Here is a 25,417-nt window from a genome sequence, read left to right as displayed (position 1 = left end):
AAATCACCAGACATCCTGGACAACAGAGCTTTCAATGGTGAAAACCACGACGAAGGATTTTCTCCTCCTTGGGGAGCCATGCTTGTCACTCGAATTTGTCTTTTATAATGGTAAGCTGCTGTTTAAATTTCTTTCTGCTAAGGTATCACAAGTGAGAATGTGCCCACAAATTAAAATAGATTACAATATCAGTTCACAAAAGAGTGTGAAAAAGACACTTGTTTCTGGGTTTAAAAGCAATTGTGAACTGGTTTAATTCATCACATGACCTGTTTGTCTCTTGCTATTATTTTTATTACGTCCTGCTTTCCCTATTCTGATCCCCACAGTGACTCAAATCCTGCTCCCCTGATTAGAGAAAGATCGAACTGTGTCCAAATATATTCAGACTTAATTACTTGCACAGGACTGAAATAATTTGCTAAAATAAGAGTTACCCTGCACTCCATACATCCATTGTGACTCTCAGTCTCATTAGTTGAAACGTTAAGTACATCCATGCGATAAATTTTTCTACCAACCAGCAAGGGGACAGTAGGGTGCACTGCCTTCTTCCACCCGTACCTGAAGCATTGTCAAAAAGAAAACTGAGTTGTTGAAGATGTTGTCGTGTGACAATAAATGTGCTTATCACATGGTTGCCAGCATCCAGCAATAAGCTAAGATTCATGCTTACATTTTCAAGTAGTATTGAACGAGACAGGGACAGAGAAACTACTTTAAGGAAGAAAATCCAACCTTATATATAAATGATAAGTGAAGCAAATCTTATGAAAGTATACTTTTTAAAGTTTATAAGCTACATACAGTCCCTGGGGTAATATACAGATAAGGGAATTGATTCTGTAGTCCCTTTCCTAGTAGCGCTTCTGTTAACGTCTAATTTCTACTAGTATGAGTGAAAAGAGAGGAATAAAACTTAATTGGCATAGGCTCAGAACCCCGTGGATTTGTTCAAAAATGTGCAAAGACACTTGATTCATTTAAAGACATATCTGGCTTGCCTTAGAAGAAAGGAAATAACAGGTGCAGATATGTAAATATACACACAGTTGCCACTTAATGCAAAAAAAACCCAAACAAGTATTTGTCCATTTTGTCTAGATGGACATACTGCAGGCCTTCAAAATGTAGCTAGTATCTGTCTAATGGTTCTACTGGCAGGAAACTTCAGCAGCCTTTTAATATCATAAAGTAGACCACATAATATAACTGCAACACCCAGCTCTGAGGGCCTGGTTTCCAGTAGGTGATTTGACAGTGTTTTATACCCACTCACTTCACATGGGCCTGAATGGCTGCACAGCGTGCATGAAATTACAGGCTCGAGTCTCAGGAATTTATCTTTTCATCTCATTTAAAAGCCTTAAACCATAATATTAGTTCTGAGGTTGAGATCTGCTTACAGATCAGTGACATCACATCACTCCTCCTTTTTTCTTCATGCTGATTAACCTGTTTAGACTTTCATAGAAGTCCTTGATGTAGAAGCTAAATGTCCTTGAAAACACTGGGTTCTTGGCAAGTAGGCAAATTCCCAGTATGAGGCAAAGAAGGCAAATTTTGCTTTCATTACGCTGTTGCTATTCCCACCAACTTCCCAATTTTCATGAAAGTAGTACACACATGCGTTGGAGAAGGGTTCAGTGTACCGCATGACCTGGATTCTATTTCTAGCATTACCACGACTGTCTTTTTGCCTCTCTTCACCCGTCACTTCAAGCAAATAAAAAACAGTTTTGTCTCTTGAGAGAAGATACTCTTACTTTTTTATAAAGCAGGAAAATAATCTTTTGGCATAACCATATGACATACAAGGTCGTTCTGCAAGGCAAATTGTTACTAGAAGTTTCTTGTATCTTGCTGATTCTTAAATCTGAATCACTTGGTTTCAAGAAGGTCTTAGTGTCAACAGTCCAATTTTCAACAAACAGGTTAGACTTATTTTCAGATTATCACTGTTGAAATGTACCCCTCAGAGAACCTCTGGTAAGAGAAAACCCCAGAGCATATTCATTAAATGACCTTTTTCCCCATCGCTTGTCACAGTCCTACTGATTTGCACAGCCACTCAGTTAGATGCCTCCTCAGAGATCTGGAAGGTATTACCGCTACGCTAGTTCAGTCTAAGGATCTGAATGTATTCCCTGATATTTTTGTATACTGAGTGCCAGCTGTGCTATCTGTTTTCATATTTCAGATCTTTACTCCATTCAGTTGCCTAACTTGAAGAAGCTGAAAAAATGGGAAAGAGAAATATGGAACTCAAGTTTTTGACAATATTTCAAGGAAATTTCTTGCTGTGCGCTCTTTAGACACCTTATTTCAATTTTAAAAAGCTGGTATTTGATCACTCTCTTCCAGCTGAAGAATACTGCCAACAGAAATTTTAAAATCTGAATCGTGTATTCCTCATAATTTTGAGGAGGACAGAACAATTCCGCCAAAGTGTAGTCGATCCCTATAAACAAAACCCTGTTCTAATCTAACTCCATCCTGTCTTGATCAAGCCAGTCCAATGAAAAGAATGAGGGATTGTGTTCTGGCTGCAATTCCAGCTTGAACATGAAATACTTGTGGTATTAAATACCTGTCATAAAAAGCAAGAGCATGAAGAATAATCTAGCACCTTCAGTAATATAATACCGTATCTGTTGTGTTTCACTATTTGCTCTAAATCTTTCAAGCTTTTCTGTCTGGCCTCTGTTCTTACAGTAGTATCCCTTTCATTATTTTACTCCTGTTCAAGCAACTTCCAGGAAGCAGTTTTCTAAATTAAAATGACATCACTTCAAAACCCTGTAAATTCAAGTCAGTGTTCACAAAATGTACTAGATTGGCAGCCTTTGGCTGTAAAGTCTTTAACCGGCTGAAACTACAGACAGCACAAGGTTCCCTGTATTGCTCTGCCTGATATTTCAAATCCACTCTTCCTTTCTCACTCGCTTTCTGCAGTTTGGCTATGTTGACATCTATCTGATACTTTGATAACATTAAATATTTTTGAGAAGAATAAAGATTTTGGAACATTTGCATTATTGACATTATTAATATTTTCAAAAATGTGTAAATGACTGGTGAACAGAAGTCCCTTTTTGAGAACACTCAGGATTCTGAAGGTGCAGTTTCACTACTATTAGGTTTCTTGTTCTGGTGTTTCAAAAGTGTGGCTTCATGCATTTTATTTGTCTGAATATGGCATTCAGGGGCCTCAACCATACCACCAAGACACAGCAATGATTTTTAAATTCTTACTGTCAGGTAAGGCAGTGATGGCTGAAGTTTAATCAGACAAGAATTCTCATATCCCGGTTCTGATATTGTGTTCTGGTAGCAGCCTGATACTTCAGACTGTGGTAAATTTTCTATAAATTATTTTATTGTGACAGATTGTTTTCCTACACATCGAGTTGGAAGTACGAAATATTTTTTAAGACTGTAACCATACAAAGTACATTTGAGATTTGTAATGGATTCTTCTGTTGCCATCCTGGCTATTTTTCAGATGGGATCTCCTTCAAATAAACAAATGGGAAAATCTCTCCGCTATTATTGTGCTACAGAGTCCAAACGCAAGCAAGTGCTGGCCAAAACTGACCATAAAGCAAGTAAAGCAGCAAGGGCAGGATGAAGAGAAGCGCTTAATCTAAATGTACATTAGGAACCACGTATTTCGGCTTGGTGGCTTTGTAACAGTGTGATGAGAGAGAGAAAAGGATTTGGTCAATTTTTCTTACATTATCTTTTTCCTTCAGTGCAAAGAAGGAATGATCACTTCCCTGAAGAATGTTGCATTTCCTCTGTAACACAGGCAGTGAAGGGAATCAGATTAGTCAGAAGTCTGTGTTGCAGGAGCATTGTGTAGTAGAAAAAGTACCCTTCTACACAGGGCTTATAGTGCTATACCGTAACTTTAATAAGGGTTTCTTTGCCACTGTCTCATATAGCATTCTCAGAAGCAAACTGCAGAAACAGTTTAGGTGAAAGTTCTATGGCATGAAATACATACTGTAATATATAGTATTGTAATTACTTGGAGAGTTATCATAATTTTACCCCTCAAAATGGAGGGATGTATCATGAAGGCTTCTGCAAGGCTGACTTCCAAATCAAGCATTATCAGGGACTTGGATAACTGAATAGACAGTAATTGTTACCTTTCATTATAGAAACAGCAAACTATATAAATAATACTCAAATGATGAAAAACGCAGCCCGCATAACATGTAATTCCAATTAGTGATGGGAAGCGCAACAGAGAAAGCAAGAATGTGACTCTTAAAACTAAGAACCAATATTAAAACCCTCTTTTATCTATTTCTGAAAAGAAAATAAACCTCGATATGTGGAAGCCTTACTCTGAGCATGCATTTGGGAAGCAACAGCATTTCTCATCTACTTTCAGTTGTTCTTTTATGTTTTGTTCTCAAGGGAAATTCTAGAGGCAATTCGAAGTCCATTCTTGTAACCCACTGTAATAACAGAGGATTTTTTGTGAAAAAGGAAGATAATATGGGCCGTATCATTTTTTAAGTCAAAGGGCCCCTGCAAGCATACAAGGTTTGATGCAAACAGATTTCTTTACTGAAAGAGTGGTCAGACATTGGAACAGGCTGCCCAGGGAAGTGGTGGAGTCACCATCCCTGGAGGTGTTCGAAAAACATATAGATGTGGCACTTCGGGATATGGTTTAGCAGGCGTGGTGGTGTTGGGTGGATGGCTGGACTTGATGCTCTTAGAGGTCTTTCCCAACCTCTGATTCTATGATTCTATGATTGTTGCATGGCTATGCTCTAAAATATCTAACACTGATACTGTATGTCTAATTAGGTTAGACACCTAGACTGTCCTAAATTAATACCTGCAAGTACTTCAAAGTTACAGTAGCTACACAATATACTAGTTTCTTAGAGAGCAAAATTTGCTCTACAATGTGTGTAATTCCACTGAAGCTCAATGGGGTTTTGCATATGATGAAAGACAAAAAAAACCACTTCCCTAAATAGTCAAGATGCAAACTAATTAAACAGATGAAAACAAAACCCAGTTCTTTCTGCTAAGCTGTAGCTGAGTAAATTATCTCTGTGAAACTGTTGGTTGGCTTTTCCTGTGCTGCATGAGTATGAATTTTGTACATGTGGAAAACCACAAAGGCAAAACCATTGCTGATACTGGAAACAGCGTACAGTGTGAGGTAATGGGTGTTTTAAACTGAGAGACTACTTGATGGTGCTCAGCTTATATGACTTCTACGACAGAAGTCTATCTAAGCAGTCACACGTGGATTTAAAGTCCACTTGCTCTGAAGTAATTGGAAAACTTCCATGAATTTCAATCTCAGCAGGACCTGCGTTACTGAATACAGATTCAACGCAAATCCATACTGACAGCCACATAATGCTTCCAAAAAGTTTCAAGTAGGAGAAAAATGGCATCTCAGCAGTGTGTAAAGGAATAGCTTTATTGTACATGTAAATAGACACACGTGGTCTGTGTGTACCTACTGTTCTGCATACTCTGTGTGTAAGAACACACATATTTTAATGGGGTTGCAGTTTTGTCATAGAATAATGTTCCCTATGGCATAATGCACCGAAATTCTCCTAATAATAAAAGCAGTAATAAATCTCTGTATAGCAAGAATCTTTGTGACTGGTGTCTATGGAGCGCCGTTAGCTCTGATTATATGCAGTGGGCGTCTGAACATCCTCCCACTGTTTTTCAGTTTGGCACTGAGCAGAATTAAACCAGTCAAAGTCTCAGGCAGAGACGCCTGGAACGCTTTGGGTATCTTCGCTGGCTTTTATCACCGGTAAGCCAGGCAGCAGAGACTCTTTGTACCTGAAAATGTTAACTTCAGCTGCTTACAGCGTAGGGCGGATTATTTCCCAGAATAATAAGGTTTAGGAGGATTGACCGGGCCGCGCACCGCTTTCGTGTTCGGGCAGCGTTAGCCCAAACCGCCTCGCCGGCGGCAGCCCCACCGCCCCACGCCAACCAGCCCGGGCTGCCCTCCGAGCTCGCACGGCGGCGGGCACCGCTGCCGGGGCTCGGTACCGTCTTTGCAGCGACCGTCCGCCGGCGGGGACCGCCTCAGGACTCCCTGCGGCAGCGCCGGTGCCGGTACCTGAACACCAGGCGCGGCGGGAGCGGGTTTCACCTCAGCGGCGGCGGCGGCCCGGGGGCGGCTGAGGGACGCTCGTGACGGCCCCGTGGCCACGGCGCCGCCCCCTCGCCACCGCCCCCTCCCCCGGGCCGAGACGGGGGGGGGCGTCCCCGCCTCTCCGGAGCGCCCGCTGCGGTAGGCGGCTGCTCCTGCCCGCCGCGGCTCGCCCCCTGCGCCTCAGCAGCGATGCCGTCCTAGCGAGGGATGATGAGAGGGAGAGGAGAGGGGCAGAGCCGCCGCCGCCGCCGCCGGGAGCCCTGTCTCTTGCTCGCCTCCCCGGCACTTCCCGGCTCCCGCTGCCGGGCTGGGCGTCGCGCCGCCTTCCTGACGGGCGGCAGGAGCAGAGGGCGAGGGGGCGGCGGTGGTTTTATGGTGAGGGTTTCGACCTCTCCAGGTGCTCTGTCCCCCGCCGGGCAGGGCTCGCCTCCTCATCCTCCTCCTCCTGCCTCTATCCCCGCCGCGCACGCTGCCGGACGAGGCCGGCCGGGAGCGGGAGTAGCCGCCGACGCCGCCACCGCCTGAGGGGACCCCGACCATGTCGAGCAAGAGCAGGAAGAGCAAGGAGCAGGGGAGAGTGACCTTCCCCCCGCAGCAGCAGGAGGAGGAGGAGGAGGGGGCAGAGGAAGAGGAGCAGCAGCGCCGGCGCCGCGGCTGGAGAGGCGTCAATGGGGGGCCGGAGCCCCCTCCGCCACCGCAAAGAGCCGTTAAAACCCTCCGGGAGCCCTACGGCTACTACCCGCCCCCCCCCTTTGTCAGCACCATGTAAGTCGAGCCCCGGGGGTGGGTCAAGAGGGTGCCGGCCGGCAACTTTCCCCGGAGGAGCCCAAGTTGTGGGCGCTCGGCCCCGGGGAGCGCTGCCGGCTGCGGGGCGGCCCGCTCCGTCCCGGGCCCCGCGGCGGGACCGCAGCGCAGCCCGGCCTGGCGGCAGGCGGGAGCCACCGGTGCGGCGAGGGGGGAGACGCGCCGGTCTGCGGTGGCTGAGGTGCGGGGACCCGGGGAGAAAGCGCCTTGAGGGGATCCCCGGTGGCCACCGGCCCCGCCGCTCCCTCGGCTCTGCTCCGCCAGCCTGAGGCGGAGGGCGGGCAGCTGCGCCGGGCCAGGAGGGACTGCCGCCCTCTCTCTCTGTCTGTCTTTCTTTTTTTTCTTTTCCTGGCTACTAGCATAGCTCTCGAGAAAGCCTAATTATTGGCCCAGTTAAGGTTTAGAGAGCCCATCGCACCCTTTTGGACTAGCAGCGCTAATGCATCTCTTTTATATATATGTATATATGTTATTTTTTTTTTAATCTAGGCTGTGGTAATACCAGACTCCCCACAGAAATCTAGGACGCCTCTGCGGAAACGCCTCGGTTTTTGAGATGCGTCTTACCCTGTTCGATCTTCTCTTTGGGAATTTCAGTTTGTTGCTTTTTAAGATGCAATCGTATATATCTATCTATATATATAAGTACTGACCACGACTAGACTTACCACAAGAGAAATAAATCCGATTTTACTCATAGGGGTGTTAACTTTCTTTTCTCTGACTTACAAAATGTAGGTTGTCCATAAATTATTCACTTATTTTTATAACATGCTGCGGTTTAGATAGGCTTTCCTCTGAGGATTGCTTGAGTATTTTATACTTTCGGGACAATATTTGGTTCTTAGTTAAATATTTGCAATACCAGATGACAAACGCTTTTTTTCTGAGTTTTAAGATAACATTTTCAGCATTTATAGAAGAAGCCTTAATTAAAATGACCCTAGAGACATCTGTAATGCACAGAAATAATTAGAGTAGCGCTTAGAATGGGATAACCACAAACAGGAGTGGTTTTTACCATCCCGGTGCAGAAATTCTTCACAAATACCCTGTACCCAGCAATGTAGTGAAGGAGCCTTTCGCAGGTCTTTAACTGTCTGAAAGTTAGTTGGCTTAAGCTGTTTGTCTAGGCTCCCTCTGTAGTTGATGGGATGACAGAGGAAATAGCAGTGGGCAAGCCAGTGTAGCCGTTTATCTTCTGTCTTCAGGTGCCTGTCTTTCTCCATTCACCATAAAAAGAGCCTAGAGGATTAGTTTAGACTCGGACACTTTGTTTTTAAACAGTTGAAGCTAGGTCAGATGAATTGTAAGCTATGAGTCCTAAACTGCTGTATCCCTTTTAGGTTAGTGTCTTCCTAGAACTGTTGGCATATTCCCTGCCTTAAGAAATGGGTATTATGCCACCAGGGGCTGAAGCTGGAGTTTGGTTTGCACAGCTATAGGCATTTGAGCCTGGAGTGAGCTCCATATGTTGGAATAACTTCACAGAATATAATTCTTGTCATCCTGTCCTGGGAGTCTGTGACAGCAGTGATTGCAAGCCACTGCCCAGTGGACTGACAAAAGGACTGACATTAATCAAAATAATATTAGTGTATTGAACTGATGGGGCATAGAGCAAAAGACCCACAAGTACCGTTTCCCCTTCTCCATGCCCATGGTCATCCTCGGCTTAGCAGTGGGTTTTTTCTTCTGGAGTTATATTTTGTGTTTGATGCTAATGCCTAAAATCATAGCGTTTGTTAATGAAATAAATACAAGTGTCAGTGTGCTCATAACATGCTCAACTTGTCACATGTAAGGCTTTAGGGTGCACAAAGTGAGGATGAGAATCCTTGACTGGAGTAATTTGTAGTCTGTATATTCGGTACTGACAGACAGTGCAAGGGGAAAGAGGCAGGAAGATGTGAAGTAGTTTGCACAAGAAGATGCACTTGGTTGGTATTTGAAATGTCTTTGCTCTGAAAGCTGTAACCTGTGCAAGGTACCTGTCAATGTACAGCTGGCTCCCTCCTGTGCCAAATATCACTGGAAAAAGTAATTAGCCTCAGATTCCCACTAAGACTGCGGACTGGATGTAATACTTGTTTCACAAGGTACTATATATCCCAGTGGGAAAAATGTGGACACAACCTGTAAATTATATGTGGTAGGCGTTGGATGCCTGATTTCCTGAGTCTCTCTGAAAATCATAGCTTAGTTTCCTGACTGGAACGACAGAACACAAATAAAGGACTGATTGTAAAAGGGGCTTTAAAATTATTTGTTGCTGCAGCCCTGTTAACTTGGTTCTTTCCTGGTGAAATGTTTGCCTTTTTCTGTGTGTACACAGATGCATTCTTGCCATCAAAATACAGTCCTTTTTCTTCCCACAGGAATTCAGACAGTTGGTACTTTCTGTTGAGGAGTTAGTGAAGAGTAATGGTAGGAAAAAGCTCTGCATAGTTTGTGGGGTGGGAGGGGAAGGAATAAACTAAGTGCGTGTACACCTCCTGATATCTCATTGTGTTTTGTTCAATTTTTTGACGAATTCTTTCCAGTTCGAAGCCAGAACTTCTGTGAGCTGACATGAGGGCATTTTGGATGATGGATTATGTCATTTCAGAACAGTGGGAGAGTATAGACCTGAGTCAGATCTTGCAGCTGGCCTGATTTATGTTCTGCTGTTCAGCTGAGTTAGCCTCCCTCTTCTGGAAAGCCCAGGCAGTAGTTCACAGAAGGGAGAAGGAAGCTTTCATTTAATACATTTTAGATTTGGTGCAGGGATTCCCAAATTGTGTGGAACACACGCAGGCTTCCATGCAGACATACATGAATGTGACACTATTTTTACTGGTGAAGAAACAAATTTATCAGCAGCCTCTTCTGGCACGCGGCTGTCGCAGAGCTTGGAGGAATGGCAAAGCCTTCATTTGGCAGTGGGGCTGGAGCGGTTGCCCTTCTAACAGTGCCTGTGGCCCTGCACCGCTTCAGGAGCTGCTGCCGCCTTGTGTGGAACAACTCAGTCTTTTCCTGTGATGGTAACAAAGCAAACATTTGAGATCGCTTAGTTTGAGATCTGGGGAGTCATGAGCTAAAATGCTGCTCGTATGTATGTGCATGTCTGAGCACTTACTTTTAGCAGTAAGGCAATTATCACTCTTTAATTTTAAAACTGGGACCTCAGAGGTTACTTTTGGCAGAACAAGAGGCACAGTCCGCATCTCCTGTGTGGCTGATCCAGTGTTGTTGCTTTTAAATGTGCGTGTGCATCGGTGTTTCCGTGATGTACTTATCTGCTCTGTCTGTAATCACCGGACTCCACTTCCTTTTCAGGGCTAGATTAGAATTAAGATCACTAATGTTGTACTGCAGTTTAGCAGTGGGGTAAACTGCTTCTAAATCATCAGTGCCATCTTTTATTGCATTTAATAGTTCAGGGAGAATAACAGCCTGTTCTTCAGTACAAATGTTAGCAAATGGCTCTATGGATCTGGGAAGGCCAAGAAATGAAATGTCTTGCTTCTCCAACCTCTCTCTTTTTTCTTTAGAATAGCTTATGCAGTTTGCAGTGTTAAAAAATAGAGACAAGCTTAGAAATCTTCTGAACTGCTGTCGATGAGACAATGAACAGCAGAACACAAGGAATTCTCAGATCCCACATTTCTGTCCTTCTGCTACAATTCTGAAAGTTTGAACATGAAAAGGGATGGGTAGGCTAACAGAGCAGAAATCTGTAGTTGAAATAATCTATGGTAGAAGCAGAGGAATTGTAATGCTTACTCTAGTTCTTTGCAGTTGTTGTACTGCTCAAATATCCAGCCTTGTATGCAGGAGTAACTGTCCAGGCAATAATAAGATGCAGTCTAAGGTCATAGTAAATGTAATGCATACAAAACACAAGAGACAGGTGGCCATTGCTTGTTTAGTGGAAATTCTTTTAAAAGTATTTTTTATTGCACATCTGAAGGTCATACATTTTAGATGAAAATATTTAAGGTAAACTTAAATATGTTGTGACGTAGGATAGGTTTTTGTGTCTTGTGACATGACCTGGTATGTAGTGAACCAGTTAATTGTTCAGAGTGTGCATAGCATTGCTGTATCTGGAAGGCTGTGATACTTGTCATTAGGCAAAGGTCTCGAAAGGCGGTATACTCCTTTAGCAGCCACGGCCTCACTAATGTGAGAGTTCTGCTGCAAAGCTGAAATGGAGGTGTTCTGCTTTCCTGTTACTCAGCAAGGGGCTGACTTAGGGTCCTGTCACATCTTGGTTAATTGTTGATCATCTTGTATTGAGTTATGTTCATTTATGGCTATCACTGAAGTTATTGAAAGTTTGCCTAAGTAGGAAGCAATGAACTAAACTTAAGCTGGAAAATAGTTAATGGTAACACTATAGCTAAGGAAATAGACTTGTAACTTAAGACTTGTTTTATACTGATGGATGCATGATTCTGAAGGTTGGTGTACCAGCCTGAAAGTTTCTGAAGTTCTTTCTTGCCAGTGAAGCTCTTCAGTTTCTCGAAACAGCTGCCTAACTGGTGCATGCTTAGGGCCAAGTGAAGTTTGTCCAGGTATGGTGGAACTAGTGTACTTGTTAACACGATTGCTCTCCTCCAATTCCATCCTTCTTATTTGTGCAGAGCAGCAAACAGAGGCTTGAGGCTTTATAGACCCCTTGGCCATTTTTCTGCTGTGAAATGTGAAAAATAGTTGTGCAAAAAATGGAGGGGCTCAGCTGCTGCTTCATGTCAGCAAAAGGGGACCGAATTCTGTCCTCTCACCTTGTTGCTGCATACCACGTAGTGTAATTATGAACCTGTGTACTAGGACTGAACTTACTTAAGGTCGTGGTGTATATCTGCTGAAGACTTCATAGAATTGTTAAATGGTTTGGGTGACCTGTAACGGTCATCTAGTCCAACCCCCCTGCCATGGACCGTGACATCTTCAACTAGACTTGGTTGCTCAGAGCCCTGACCTTGAATGTTTCCAGGGTTGGGGCGTCTACCGCCTCTCTGGGCAACCTGTGCCAGGGTTTTACCACCCTCATTGTAAAAAATTTTGTCCTTATATCCAGTCGAAATCTACCCTCTTTTAGTTTAAAACCATTAACCCTTGTCCTATCGCAACAGGCCCTGCTAAAAAGTTTGTCCCCATCTTTCTTTCGAGTACTGAAAGGCTGCAATACTTAAAATAATTGGGCATTTCTCTTGCTTCATGTTCTTGTGGGGTTTGTGCCATGCGTTCTACAGATTTTTTTTTTTTTGTGTTCTTTCAACTATCTGGAACAGTTGGGAAAAGGAGCTTCGTGGTTTCCATCTCTCCTTCCCTCTTTTGTCAGCTCCTCACAGAGACAGGGTTGAGAATATGAACTTTAAAGGCTTTAGGAAATAGAACACAAATAATTAATGCACACTTAGTTCTATTTTAATCATATTTTTACGCCAGTCTAATGATATTTAGAGATGTGACTTTTTTGTTGTTTTGATTACTGCAGTTGGCAAATACTACATGTAAAATGTGCTGAAAACAGTTAAATAGTTAAAACTAAAATTTTAACCATTTTCTTCATGCTTTGGGATAGCTTAAAAATATTAGATGTAAGAACAGAACAGCAGAAAATGGAATAGGAGACCTTGTACCTGATGCTTCTTGCATGCAGTAGTCTGACCAGAGCTGTGCTGGCTTCAAGATCTTTGAATTTGCTGAGGAAAGAGGGGAAGAAGAGAGGAGGGAGGTATGGCTGAACCTAGCAGTCTTCTGGCTGTGTGGTGCTGTACAAGATTTTTTGTTTTTACTTTTTTCAGGGGGTCTTGACAATCTTAACAATCTTGACAATCATTAAAATGCCAAGAAACCTTCATCTCTATTTTGAGAACATACTGTAGTCACTTCAAATACATAATTTCTTCACAAGATTTATAGCTAAGGGTATCTTCCTTATTGGGAAGATATTCTAATGCTACACCTTTGGAAGGATATGTGTCTTTACATAAGTCAGATGAGTCACTTCAATCAGTCAGTGGGTTTTGAAAGAAAGATAGAACAGAAAATATTTGTCATATTTCAAAAATATTCTGAAAAATTGCACTGAATAAATAAGGGAAAATGTATTGTTATGTAGTTAAAGATAAATGAGATTCATGGTGGCAATTTAGAATCTTCTTAAATCAAGAAGTCAGCATGAGTCAATCTTCTCTGTTTTACTTTTTTAGTATACATATTTTTTTCTTTTTAGCATTACAGTAAACAATAACATTTCTGTAGCTGTATGTTTTTAGATGCGGAGGAAGAATAGAGGTGTAACAGCATAGCCGACAATCAGATCTTGTTTAAAAGGTAACTGTGAGAAGACGATTATTTCTGATTTTACTTCTGACTTTGTTGGGGAATAAGGTAGTAGCATACTGTGGCAGTTCACATGTGCACTCTGGGCTCAAATCTTTATTTCTGAGTACTCCCTCATGTGAAATCTGCCTGATCTTGAAGACATTAAATCAGTTCTGTGTGTTTAACAGAGAGTCACAAATCTTCTCTGTTATGCAGCCTTTTTCATAGACTTAAAGTGATACAGGAGTGAAAAAGAATGTATCCTGTCATGTGTGGCAAAGCAGTTTTGGCACATATTTGAAAAAAGTAAATACTAGTTAGCATTGCTTATGCTGCAGTGCCACCCAGGTCATTTCTGGTAGTCCAGAAATACCAGCCATGCATGAAATGTAAAAGGATCAAACGCTTCATCCCAGGAGCCTTGGCAATGAGTGCTACAGTCTCTTCACTTGGTCTGCAATGGAACTGCCCATTTGTGTTACCTGAAATGTTGAAAACATAGACTAGCTTTTAGGATATTTGTAGCTATGATAAAGTGATTAAGATTTTTGTGGTTTGCTGAATATATTACAACGGATGCAGATAGCTGGAAGGCCAGACATATTCTTATATCCTGAATGTAAGTAGTTATGCCCAATGAAAACTGTCAGGGCTGACATTGCTGCATATGGGGAAATCCAGTGAAGTCAACAGACATATTTTGTGCTGTCGTAATACAGCTAAGCTCACTGTTGAAAGATCACACAAAAAGTAAAAAAGACTGCATTTAGAAGAATGTTGCTCACGTTGTGGATATGAACCTGCAGCAATTAGGATACGTAGCTTTTAAAGCTGCCCACGCAGGTTCCACTCTGTTCACTTACATGCGCAGTCTTTCTGTGGATCAAAGGCATGTGTGCCATCTTTCACTTGGTTCTGTCCTTTCACGGACTGATGGGGTTTGCTTGGAAAATGGTGTTTCATATTTAGTTTTGCCCTCAGCATTCATTCTGTGACCCACATCTCTCCTAATGCACATCTCCTGGCTTTTGCACTGAGGGTAGAAGGAGTAATTTCCTCTTCAGTTTTTATGTCTGGCCTTTTACTCTTGTATCTGAGTTTTTCACCAAAGTGAATAAGTTAGTTTTCACAAAGCTCCTGTAAGATGAGAGCCAACTGTCCTTTTTTTTATAGATGAGGATCAGAGGTACATAGGACTTAAGGACCAAATTTGAAATTTATACGGCCTGTTTGTCTCTATGTAGCGTATATAGTGTTATATGTATTCAAAGCACACCCTCTATTAACTTATATATTGTTTATCAGCTGCAGTGGTGTCTCTGTGCCCATCAAATCAGCTCAAGTGATCGCTATCCCTTGAGCTAATGGATTAACTGATAGCAGCTGGAGGCTGTCTTTCTCAATATTGAGCTGGACTAGAAAGGAAAGGGAGATTGCTGATCAGTTTCATATTTATTTGCAGAGAATATTGAAGGAAGGTTACAGTATTCCAAGTACCTTTTCAGGCCTTTGGGCTCTGCTCTGGCAGGTGTAAATACTTCTGTTCTTCCCCCGGCTGTGACCACTTTAGCCCGATCCCATCTGTTCTGTTGTTTCAGACCTCGCCAGGCAGTTGTTTCCTGCTGTTTTCTCCAGCTAGGTAGCGTCTGCTCCTCAGCCTTTCGTCTTGGGTCCGTTTTCTTTGCAACTCCTAGTCTCGCTTCTCTGAACTGCCTCTCCCCTCTCTAGTTTCCTTACCTGGCTAGATCCAGCTCAGCATCTGATCTGTCTGTTCCCTCAGCCCATTCCTGTGGGCTCCCCACTGCTCTCAGCCACTGTCTTCACTGGTTCATAATTCTGGTTTCTGTGTTTTCTGAATTAGCTTGCTCACCCTTTCTTTTCTCCTGTTCCCTTTTCTCCCTCTTTCTGATTTTGCAACAAGTTTTTGAGGGGAGTTCACAGCTTCCCTGGGTCTTAATTCCGTTTCCTAAACAACCTCGCTTTCCTAAACCTAGGTCTCCTTTTTCAGTGCAGCCTGGCATCCCAATTTTCATTTTAATTCAATAGCTCTTTGGCTTTCCCAAGAACGCATGAGGGCTTTTAAATATATAAATGTACTCTTGTAATGACGTTAGACAACTTCTTCCCTCCAGCTTCTGGAATGGTAAGATGTGTAATAGAAATAGGCCCAACATATAACCCACAGCATTGTGGAAGTCCAGCTGGAGTAAGAGCTGATCCCAGCTGACCCAGTGGATCATGCCTGCTGTCTGGAATCTGTGAACAGTTTAGTTACTAGCATCCAGAAAGTCTGTTGAACATGTATGAACTGATGTTTTTCAAAGACTTATAATTTGACCAAATGAACTTGTGAGTAGAATCTTCCAGATTTGGTTAACATTTCTGGTAGTAACACTAGAAGGCATGAGATCAGGCTTCACTGTGTATTGCTTGGCAAGACATCAGGAAGAAAACTTGTTTTCACCTCTCATTTCTGTGAACTACAATATGGTAAGCATAAATATTGCCTTCCTTAAACCATCAGCTTGAATGCCTGTTGTGGATAGTATTAATTACTACTGAAAGTAGTATAGTAGATGTGTTTTCATTTTATATATGTACTGAAGTGAGTTGGGAAGGATTTCTGAAGAGAAGTGATGTCTTACATAAAGTAAAAAAAAAAAAAATTTTGGCCATGCTTACAAAACAGAAATGGCCTGTGGCATTGAGCCTGTAAGTACCTTTAGACTGCAGACGAGCAAGCATGAAGGCAGAATGATCGCAATAAAGAATATTTCTTGTCACTAGATGGGCAAATGACAAGGGACAATGACTTATAACAATAAGCCATTATTTCTGTATCCACAGGAGAGGTGGAAGCTACAAATAACCAACACAATGAAATTCTGTTACCATTCTGTTTTCTCGTTAGGTACGTTGAAGAAAGTCCATCTCTGAGACGTATGACTATGATGAGGGAAAAGGGAAGGCGACAGGCCATTAGAGGCCCCGCATTCATGTTCAACAACAGGGGCACTAGTCTGACGGCTGAAGAAGAGCGCTTTCTAGATGCGGCAGAGTACGGGAACATACCTGTGGTGCGCAAAATGCTGGAGGAGTCAAAAACACTGAATGTCAACTGTGTTGACTACATGGGCCAAAACGCCTTGCAGCTTGCTGTAGGGAATGAACATTTGGAAGTGACAGAACTTCTGTTAAAAAAAGAGAACTTGGCACGGATTGGAGATGCCCTGCTGCTTGCAATCAGCAAGGGCTACATTAGGATAGTGGAAGCAATTTTGAATCATCCTGGGTTTTCAGTAAATAAGCGACTGACTCTGAGCCCTTGTGAGCAGGAGCTCCAGGATGATGATTTTTATTCCTATGATGAAGACGGTACCCGCTTTTCTCCAGATATTACTCCCATAATTTTAGCTGCCCACTGCCAAAAATACGAAGTTGTGCACATGCTATTGATGAAAGGAGCAAGGATAGAAAGACCTCATGATTATTTCTGCAAATGTAATGACTGTACAGATAAGCAAAAGCATGATTCTTTCAGTCACTCTAGGTCAAGAATAAATGCATACAAAGGACTGGCTAGTCCGGCTTATCTGTCCCTCTCCAGTGAAGATCCAGTACTCACTGCTCTAGAACTCAGCAATGAACTTGCCAAATTGGCCAACATTGAAAAAGAATTCAAGGTAATGGTGTTTTCGTGTTTCTCTCTTTGTTACTGTTTCAAAGTTGCTGCTACTTCATGATGTCCTTAGATGCTTGACATTATTTCCTTTGTCTTTACTTTTTCAATTGCAAATGCTTTCATCATATTTGTTGTGTCTTTTGTTCTTGATTTTGACTTTTCAATACATAAGGCTTTAAAAAAGAATTTTTAATGAAATGAAATTGCTTTTGCATCTACTGTGTATGGGGAAAATTGGAAAAGGGGACAGTGTGCGTTCTGATAACCTTGCAGCAGATGGAAAACAATTTTGGTTGCTGTAGCAGACAAAGATCTTTTTCAATTACAAATGCTGTGTACTATAAGTACAGAAAGCAGAAACGTTACGCTTTTCTTGAGCGTACTGCAGCATTGACTTTATTCCCTCTTTTTTCTTTGTGCTAATTTTGAATGATGTCTCTGAATTGTTAAAAACATGTAGTGTTTTTTTTTTTACACACCTTTTAGAAATGTTATTTATTCAAAACCAGTTGTTAGACTGATTACAGACATAGATTCTGTTACCTGTTTGTGAGCTGTGTCTGGTTTATTATGTCAATGCCCTGACGTTTCTATATATTTCAGCTTCTCCATCAGACAATTAATCACTTAGTTAACTGTTGCTCAGTGCTTTTTTTTTTTTCTCGTGATTTTGCAGTTCTGTTGAATACCTGGGAAAGTATGGTAATGCCTACCTTACCCCTTGAGACCTCCCCCCCCCAAACCCCCCAAACAAAAATCAATACCCAGGAGACTCCATGTAATAAGGAAAGCCCAGCTTGGGGAATGAGAGATTGTTGTTGGTGAGTAGTGATAGTAACAACATTGTATCTAGTTCTAGCAAAAAATTTAATGGGGTTCTGCAGGGTCAGTGCTGGGTACCACTTGTTTGTTTAATATCTTCATAAATGATCTGAGAGAGGCAAAAGGTGCATTAACCTTTTCAAACAACAGCAAGCATTGTTAACACCGTAGAGTACTCAGAAGAAATATGCAACAACCTGAAGAAATGCAGGCAGAAATTAATAAAGTGACTTTACCAGAAGAGGAAGAAACAGTTTTAGACTCCTGAGAAGGAATAGCTCCAGATAAGCAGAGTGAGTAAAAATATAATTTAAAAATTAGGTTTCAGTCTCAGAAGGATTCATGTATTATGTCACACACTAATAAAGTGTAAAAGTCAGCTTAAACCTCTCTTCTCTTTCCTTTGCTGAAGGAAGCCCCTCATATCATGCTGTGTATTGTGTCATTTGACAAATGGATTGAGTACTTCCTCAATGTATTTATTCAGGAGTACAGGAAAAATGTCAGATTTTGATTTTTCCTCTGCTGAAAAAGTACTGAACTGGGAAAGCTCTTTGTGAACATAAAATTGAAGAATTAGAGAATTTTATCATATGCGCAGAGCCTGTTGGCATGTGTGCTTCACACAGTGAATTACAGTTATGTGCCTCATTTAGAGACCATTATAAAAGGTTAAATCTCTGATGTGTATAACTCAGTCCTGTTTATCACTGATTTCTTTTCAACTAGGCCAACAGCCTGAGAGCCACAGGGTCTCCAGAACTGTGTGCCCAAGACAGAGATTTATGGGTTTTCTGAATAACTCTTCGGTGGTTGTGGATACAAACCTTTTTTCTTTTTTTTCTCTCTTTCTCCCCCTCACCCCCTGCAGTTTCTTAAAGAGAGCTTTTCTTCTGTGTTGGCACCTCAGAAACTCTACCATCCATCTTTTTCTTTGTGATATTGCATACAAATTTTGTTATTATACCTGTGTTCAGAAAAAACTGGTGGGTTTAGGGACTCAATTTCAGTGTTATGCAACTCCCTAGGAACCCAAAATACAGTCTCTGCCACCAAAAGCTAAATTAAGGAAGCTATATCATGATTTTATAAGGGAAGGATGTAGATGATTAGATCTGAATAGAAAAAATTCAGTAAAAATACAAATTCAGGGGAAGATCCTGTATCATAGCTACTAGTACCATGATTACAAATTTTATCAGAAAAGCAATAGCTTAAAATTTTGGAGGAGAAAAAGCAATATTTTTTGGCTGGACTTCTCATTTCAAAACAGAATTTAAAAAAACTACTTCAGTTTTTAAAATATGAAATTGTCACAAAATAAAATATTCTGGTTTTCAATTTTTTCTTTTTTCTTTTCTTTTTCTCAACTGTTTAGCCTCTATTTATTGGTATTTTGGGATGCCTAAGAACGCAAGAAATCCACTATTTTCACAGATTTAACTTTTTTTGGATAGCACTTACACGTCTGCTAACCTTGCCAGGTGTATAAGGTAATTCAGTTTTGGCACCTACAGTAGAAATTGTTCCTGGCTCCTTGCTAGCATGGAAATTGCAGCGTCTCACTGAAGTCCAGACATTCCAGTGAAATAATTATTCTCCTCATTGACCTCACATCTATCTCTTTTCCTTCTGATTCTTATGTGTCTCAGGGAGTTTTTTCTGTTTCTACCAAGCTTGGTAGGAGACTTGCTTGTTTTCCTCTGGCATCGATGGTTGGCTGCCCTTCCTGGGGAGAACAGGTAGTGGAAAAGGGAGGGAGGGAGGAGGAAAAAGAAGAGACAAGGAATTTTTTAGCATCATCATTAAACCAAGTTCAGGAAGGGCTGAAATTGCACAGCTGATGAGAAGACACTGTATTCCACTGGGGCTGTGGGCAGGTGTGATGGGGCTGCTCATGGCACGGCTGTAATACGAGATGCTGCACTGAGCTGTAGAGACAGATCCAGGAGAAAGCAAACCGCTTACGTGTCTTACAGAAGTCCATTGTGAGAGCTTGCTGCATTTGATGCAAGTCCAATTTGTCCCTGTCTGTTCAGTGCTTTCTTTTCTGTAGGTATGCCATCGGAATGTGTTTTGCTAATAACTGTGTGCTTTGTCATGTCCCAGAGGAGAAGGCTTCTAGTCCAACATTTGCACTCCCTGTGAGGCAGAATGACTGATAGATATCTGGTGCGCTCTCCTTTAGGATCGTCACTGGAAATGCTGAAGTATTCCAACAAAATTCAGTCTATAGCACAACACTGAGCAGAATTGTTTCAAGGTAAAGAAAACTGGACAAAATAGTTCATCTCCCATAGAAAATGGATGTCTGTTTAAAGGGACTTCTGATGGTATTAATGATTATTCTTAGTATCTATGGTACATTAAGGCCCATAGCATTTCCTGTGCATGCTCACAGCAATGCACTTGTGGATGTGGAGCACTCATAAAAAAATACTTTTCTTGGTGTTTTTCCTAGAGAGAAAGAATATAGGGTGAACCTGTTTAAAAATGCTAGAGGGCAAATCTTCCTAGTAAATGCTTGCTACAATGAACCTTACATCTTTTGCATATGCAAAGTCCAGTCTGCCTCTATCACATACGGTTTACACTAACAATTTGTCATGTTTATGTGCAAACCAGAGTTCGCATGAGGGTATTAGAAATGTGGTAAGATGGCTTAGGACATTAATTCATGACAGTCAGTTCCCTGTGAATTTTAAAAAATATTATTAACTACACTTTTTTTTTTCCCCCCCTTCAGAAGTAAGGAGAAAGGATTCAAAGAAACCAGTGAACCCTTATTTTTCTTGGAAGATACAAGACATGTAGCTGAAAATGAGTAAAAATAGATGGGGAAACTGGAGCCCTGAAAATTTCACTCTAATTCTTTTGTCTTCAAGCTTCCTTACTTCCTACTCCTTTGTGAAATCCTTGTTCCAAGCTCCTGTTGCTCCTTTTGCTCTTCTTCATCTCTTTTATTGTAGTTTCTTCTTGACACTGTTACCTCTTTTTGTTGTTTGCATCCACTTGTCGTCTTCCTCTGTTTTCTTCTATTCAGTTCCCTCTTTGGATTTCCTTTTTTCTTGTCTCCCTTATCAGTGCTTGCCTAATTTTCTTTACTTATTTTTTCCCTCTCCATCTTCCTCCCCTTAGATTTTTTATTGCATTTTCTAATCCTGGTAAAGCATGGCTGGCCTGTCTTAACATGCTGGTGACTCCTCTTTAGGTCTGGAAACCAGCTAAAGGAACAGCAGCGATTATCAGTGCCTGGCTGTCAAAGCAGCAAGACATCATTTTAGTGGCCAGTATAGCAGCATATCATCCCTGTAGCCAGGGCAGGAACTATGGTGTATATCTTACCTTCCTGGGTGATCCTAGTCCCCATTCTGGGGATTGACAGCTGGATTTCAGATGAAGTCAGAGATTTCAATTTGTTTTATCTGAATCAAGACTGCTACCAAATCATAAAAAAAAAACTTTCTTCTTCCATACCTACTGCTATCACACCAAATTTCAGTCTCTTAAAGCAGCTGATTAGATTCTCTCCTGTCGAGTTTTCAGGGGTGTGCTATATGTTGTAGAAACAATTAGAAAGAAAGCAGCACTGTTGATGAAGGTCTGTGTCTAAGATGCAAAACCAGAATTCTGCTTCACTCTGGTCTTCTTCACCAGTTTTGATGTTTATAAGGGCTTTTATAACCAATGTGCCTGCTCAGAAAGTGTTTTCAAAGTGTACCAAATCTGCTGATTCAATTCCTTTCTTTTGTTGAAAAGGACAGAACCTGTTAAGTTAGAAAAAGTTACGGAGTGGCATTCTACAGGCATCTGTCTCTATGAATGGTTAGAAATCTCCAAGGTGTAGTGCTTTGTACCTGATAGACTGGCTAGGAAAGCTCAGTCTGAAACTGTATATTGTCTTAATGTAAAAAAGTGTTCATTACCATAGCTGGAGAATCAGATTTTCCAATCCCAGTAGCACCACAAAACACTTTGCAAGACAAATATGCCAAATTTTTCTGTTTCCTTTTTCTTCTATTTTTAGCAGACCCTGGCCACTGTGGCTGCTGTGGGTTACTAAAGTTAATTGATCTTTATTACCCTCCTCCCTGAGAACTTTAAAACTCTTACTGCACAGTGATGGGAGAATTTCTAGCAGTCAGAACAGCTGATGGAACTTTTCTTTGGAGTCACCATAGAAAAAAAACAGGACAAGGTAGCTAGAAAGCCACGATAGTCTCTGTATACTAGCTAAATATTGTCCTGTGTGAGCAAGCTCAGTTCTCCCAGTGGAAATTGTGCGAGCTGATAACATGTCAGAATTTGCTCCATAATAACAAGGATCAAAAAGATTGTAGTCCTGCTTTATATAGGATAAATCCCTGTTCAAAATTTTGCTAAAAGCTCATACTGAAACCAACAGAAGATGTGGACGTGCATCTGAAAGCGGAATCTGTCACTGTTCCAAGTAAATTTACATAGTGTTATCTCAGCTGAACTAACAAAGAGTGTTCAAGCTTGATCTACATTTAGGTCCAACTTTTAAAAGGACAGGGCCCAGATCCATAATCATTAGTGCAATTATGTGCTTGATTTGCATATACAGTTCCTGTGGTTAAATATGCAAACCGACTATGTATGTGATCTCAAAATGGCCATTTAATACATAATACTCAACATAAATCTTTGATTGCATATAACATGTGTGAACTAGCTATGTGGTTTTGCATAGCCACAGTTGGTGGTGCTTACAGCAATGTGACTCTCATAATAGAAACCAGGTTATACATTTTGTTTGACTGCATGTAACTGCTCAGTGTAAATTTTCTTTGGAATAGTTAAGCATTTTATGGGTGAAATCAGCTGAAGATTTTTGTTCATATGCTTCATTCTTTGCATGCAGATTGATATGTTCTTTGTAAAAATTCTAGGTGAACTCACAAGGTAGTCTTTAACATTACGAGTGAGAACAGAATATGCAGATTTGGTCAGGCTCAGATCCAGCCAGTGATGTGTGCCAGAGTCCTCCGAAACTGCTGGCGAGACACAGTTCTGCAATTCCAGTCATCAGTTGTCCATTACATACTGGTGTCAGCTATGGTATCTGTGAAATGCAGAATACAGGCTGATATTTTTGATGTTACAAAGATGTCTGTGTAACCATTTTTTTTTTCTTCTTTTGAGAGAGGTATCATTTAAGATGACACAGCTAGTAAAGCCAGCTGAGTTAGGCTGTAAATTAACAGAAGCAGCACTTTGTTGATCAAGGAAGCAGAGTCCCTGTGTCATGGTGAAAACCAGGCGAAGAACCCCACTGTATAAGCAGGTCTATTGGTGCCTGACTCTGGTGTTCCAATGAAGAGTAGCTTCACATTAATGAATTGGCAACTTGCACAGTATGTAGCAGTGCTATTCAAACATGGATGCTTCACACGAGGAGTTCTGGTTCTTGTTTAGGACAGGGAAGAGAGGAGTGATGTGGTGGCTTCATCTGTATCTTCTCAAGAGTAAGCAGAAGTGTATGTAGGTGACTGAGACCACAGATTCTGGTTTTTGCTATTCACGCAACACCGTAGAGGTAGAAGATTCTTTGAGAATTGGGTCCCGTGGTTACAATGTGGGTAATGTTTGTCTGTTTAATCCCGTAAAGCAGTCAAATAGACTGAGATAAATTTTATTTGCTAATACATAAGTAAGTAAAGACCTGGTGAGGGAAATCTGACATGTTTTCCTAGTGTAAGATTCAAAGCCTGAGTCAGATATTAACAATGCACAACTGGTTTTCAGTATTTGTAACGGCATTTGTAAGTAATGTAGCCTGTATTTAATCCTTAAATTTGACAGAATAAAACTTAATCCATCATATCTTTAATCTTATCTGGCAATAAGCTTAACTTTTATAAGCAAGAACTTTTATTATCAAGAAACATGTAGCACTGTTAATTTTTCAGTAGAAATGTAGCTAACTTGTGTAGTAGGCAAATAGTCCATGCAAAGCAGCCTGTCCTTCAGGAACTGGCAGGGCTATTTACAGAGTGGATGGGTGTATTTTTTGGCATGCCAGTTAATACAGTGTGAGCTGTGAGGGCAGGAGCTTTGCACCCTCTACCAGGATCAGTCAAGAGCTCTGACACACTCGTAGGGATGCGTCTCCACTCACAAGAGAACGGTGAAATGAAACAGTCTGTAGTCTATTGAAATAGCAGTCTCCATGTGATATTACTGCGATCACAATTTGTCCCCTTTTTGCCAAAGTAAGGTGAGTTTACACCACTTTGCCATTTGTAGGCAATATTTTGCAATTGTAACTGCTGGTGAAAATGTATTCTTTTTCTTAGTTTATGCTAATTGAGAAACTATGTTAATTGATTTTTTTAAACTGTGTGTGTGACTATAGCAGGAACTTACTTGAATGTTTATATCCTATGACCCCAGTGCTAGGCTGCATTTGTCTACTTGCATGTGTGTGAGACTTGGTTATAGCTCAAACACAAGGAAACAAAATTAGATTTTCCTGGCTTTTATGCTGGAAGTAGTTAGAGAAGTAACTTAGTAATGTAACTTTTGGTATTAAATTTCTGGTTTATTTTAAGGAAAAAGAGAATAGTTAAATGGTAAAGAAAATGGAGCGAAACTTTAGCAAGAGTAACTATTCATATTTCCTAACTATTAGAAGTATTTCTCCTTCTTTTTCTTCACAGTTAGTAAAGGAATGAGAAAAGACCTTGTAAGTGAAGCCACTCCCCTCACCTGGGCAGCCCATGTTCATTCATGCAAGGACAAAATTTGGGTTGTGGTATGTCATAAAACACTTGAATAATACAAGGCCATCTAAGTTAAACTTCATTAAACCTTAATGAGAAGTCACCTTTGAGCACAGGATAGATAGAAATAAGGCTAAAACAAAGACTTCTTTTTTTCTTGTAAAGTTACATGTCCCCGCAAATTCAGGTGAGGAAGAATGTAGTTTCTCTTTTAGCTATATAGTACTACTACTGAAGTCAGTGAAGTTAATATATCCTGCCATGCCCTGCAAATAGCGGATTTACAGTTACTTTATAAAGAAAAATTGATTGCAGTCTTATTTTTGTTGAATTAATATTATGCTGTATCTGATGATTATTGTGATTTTTGCTCAGCCATCTCCGTAAATGCCTTTTTTCAGCTGTAGTGAAATGTGTAAGCAACTCTTGCTTGAAATTGGAAATCTAGGGGAGAGTGTTCAAGTTCTCATAGATACATAATAATTCTGTTGTGAACCCAATATAAACAGTGTTAAGAATAGAGGACTTCAGTAAACTGAATGCATAATACTGTTTTTGGTTTTACTAGAGCTGTCTTTAGTGTCTACTTTATCTTCACTGAAGAAAATCCCCGTCTTCTTTTTACGTCGTCTTACCTCTTTGTGCATTGCTTAATATCCTTTACAAGCCTGACCTATATTTACAGGTATAGTTCTTGGCCTATATGATGAAACTTTCTTTCCTGTCTTTCTTGACTAGATTGTCAAGAAAGACTGTTCCCTTGTGTCTTTAAGCCTGTTGCTCTTGCCACCGTTCTGGAATCTTCCTCTGCAAGGTTTTTATTTTTGTAGGATCTGATGTCTAATCACTTTCACATCTTCTACTTAAAAGCCTTCTCTGCAT

At 41.1% G+C, this 25,417-nt stretch overlaps 1 protein-coding gene across 2 annotated transcripts in view; it reads left to right on the top strand.

The window, feature by feature from the left end:
* The first annotated feature begins 6,306 nt into the window (after positions 1–6,306).
* The window catches only part of TRPC3 (transient receptor potential cation channel subfamily C member 3), a 47,180-nt gene continuing 28,069 nt past the window's right edge, over positions 6,307–25,417 (top strand). For both annotated transcript variants that reach the window (XM_075420924.1, XM_075420925.1), the window contains exons 1-2: positions 6,307–6,928; positions 16,197–16,968. In XM_075420924.1, the coding sequence (XP_075277039.1) occupies positions 6,702–6,928; positions 16,197–16,968 (999 nt within the window). In that variant the 5' untranslated portion in view covers positions 6,307–6,701. The remainder of the gene's footprint in view (positions 6,929–16,196; positions 16,969–25,417) is intronic.

The sequence above is a fragment of the Opisthocomus hoazin genome, chromosome 5 (genome assembly GCF_030867145.1).
Source record: "Opisthocomus hoazin isolate bOpiHoa1 chromosome 5, bOpiHoa1.hap1, whole genome shotgun sequence".
Taxonomy (NCBI): domain Eukaryota; kingdom Metazoa; phylum Chordata; class Aves; order Opisthocomiformes; family Opisthocomidae; genus Opisthocomus; species Opisthocomus hoazin.
Note: the sequence above shows the minus strand (reverse complement) of the source record. Positions and strands in the feature narration are given on the sequence as shown.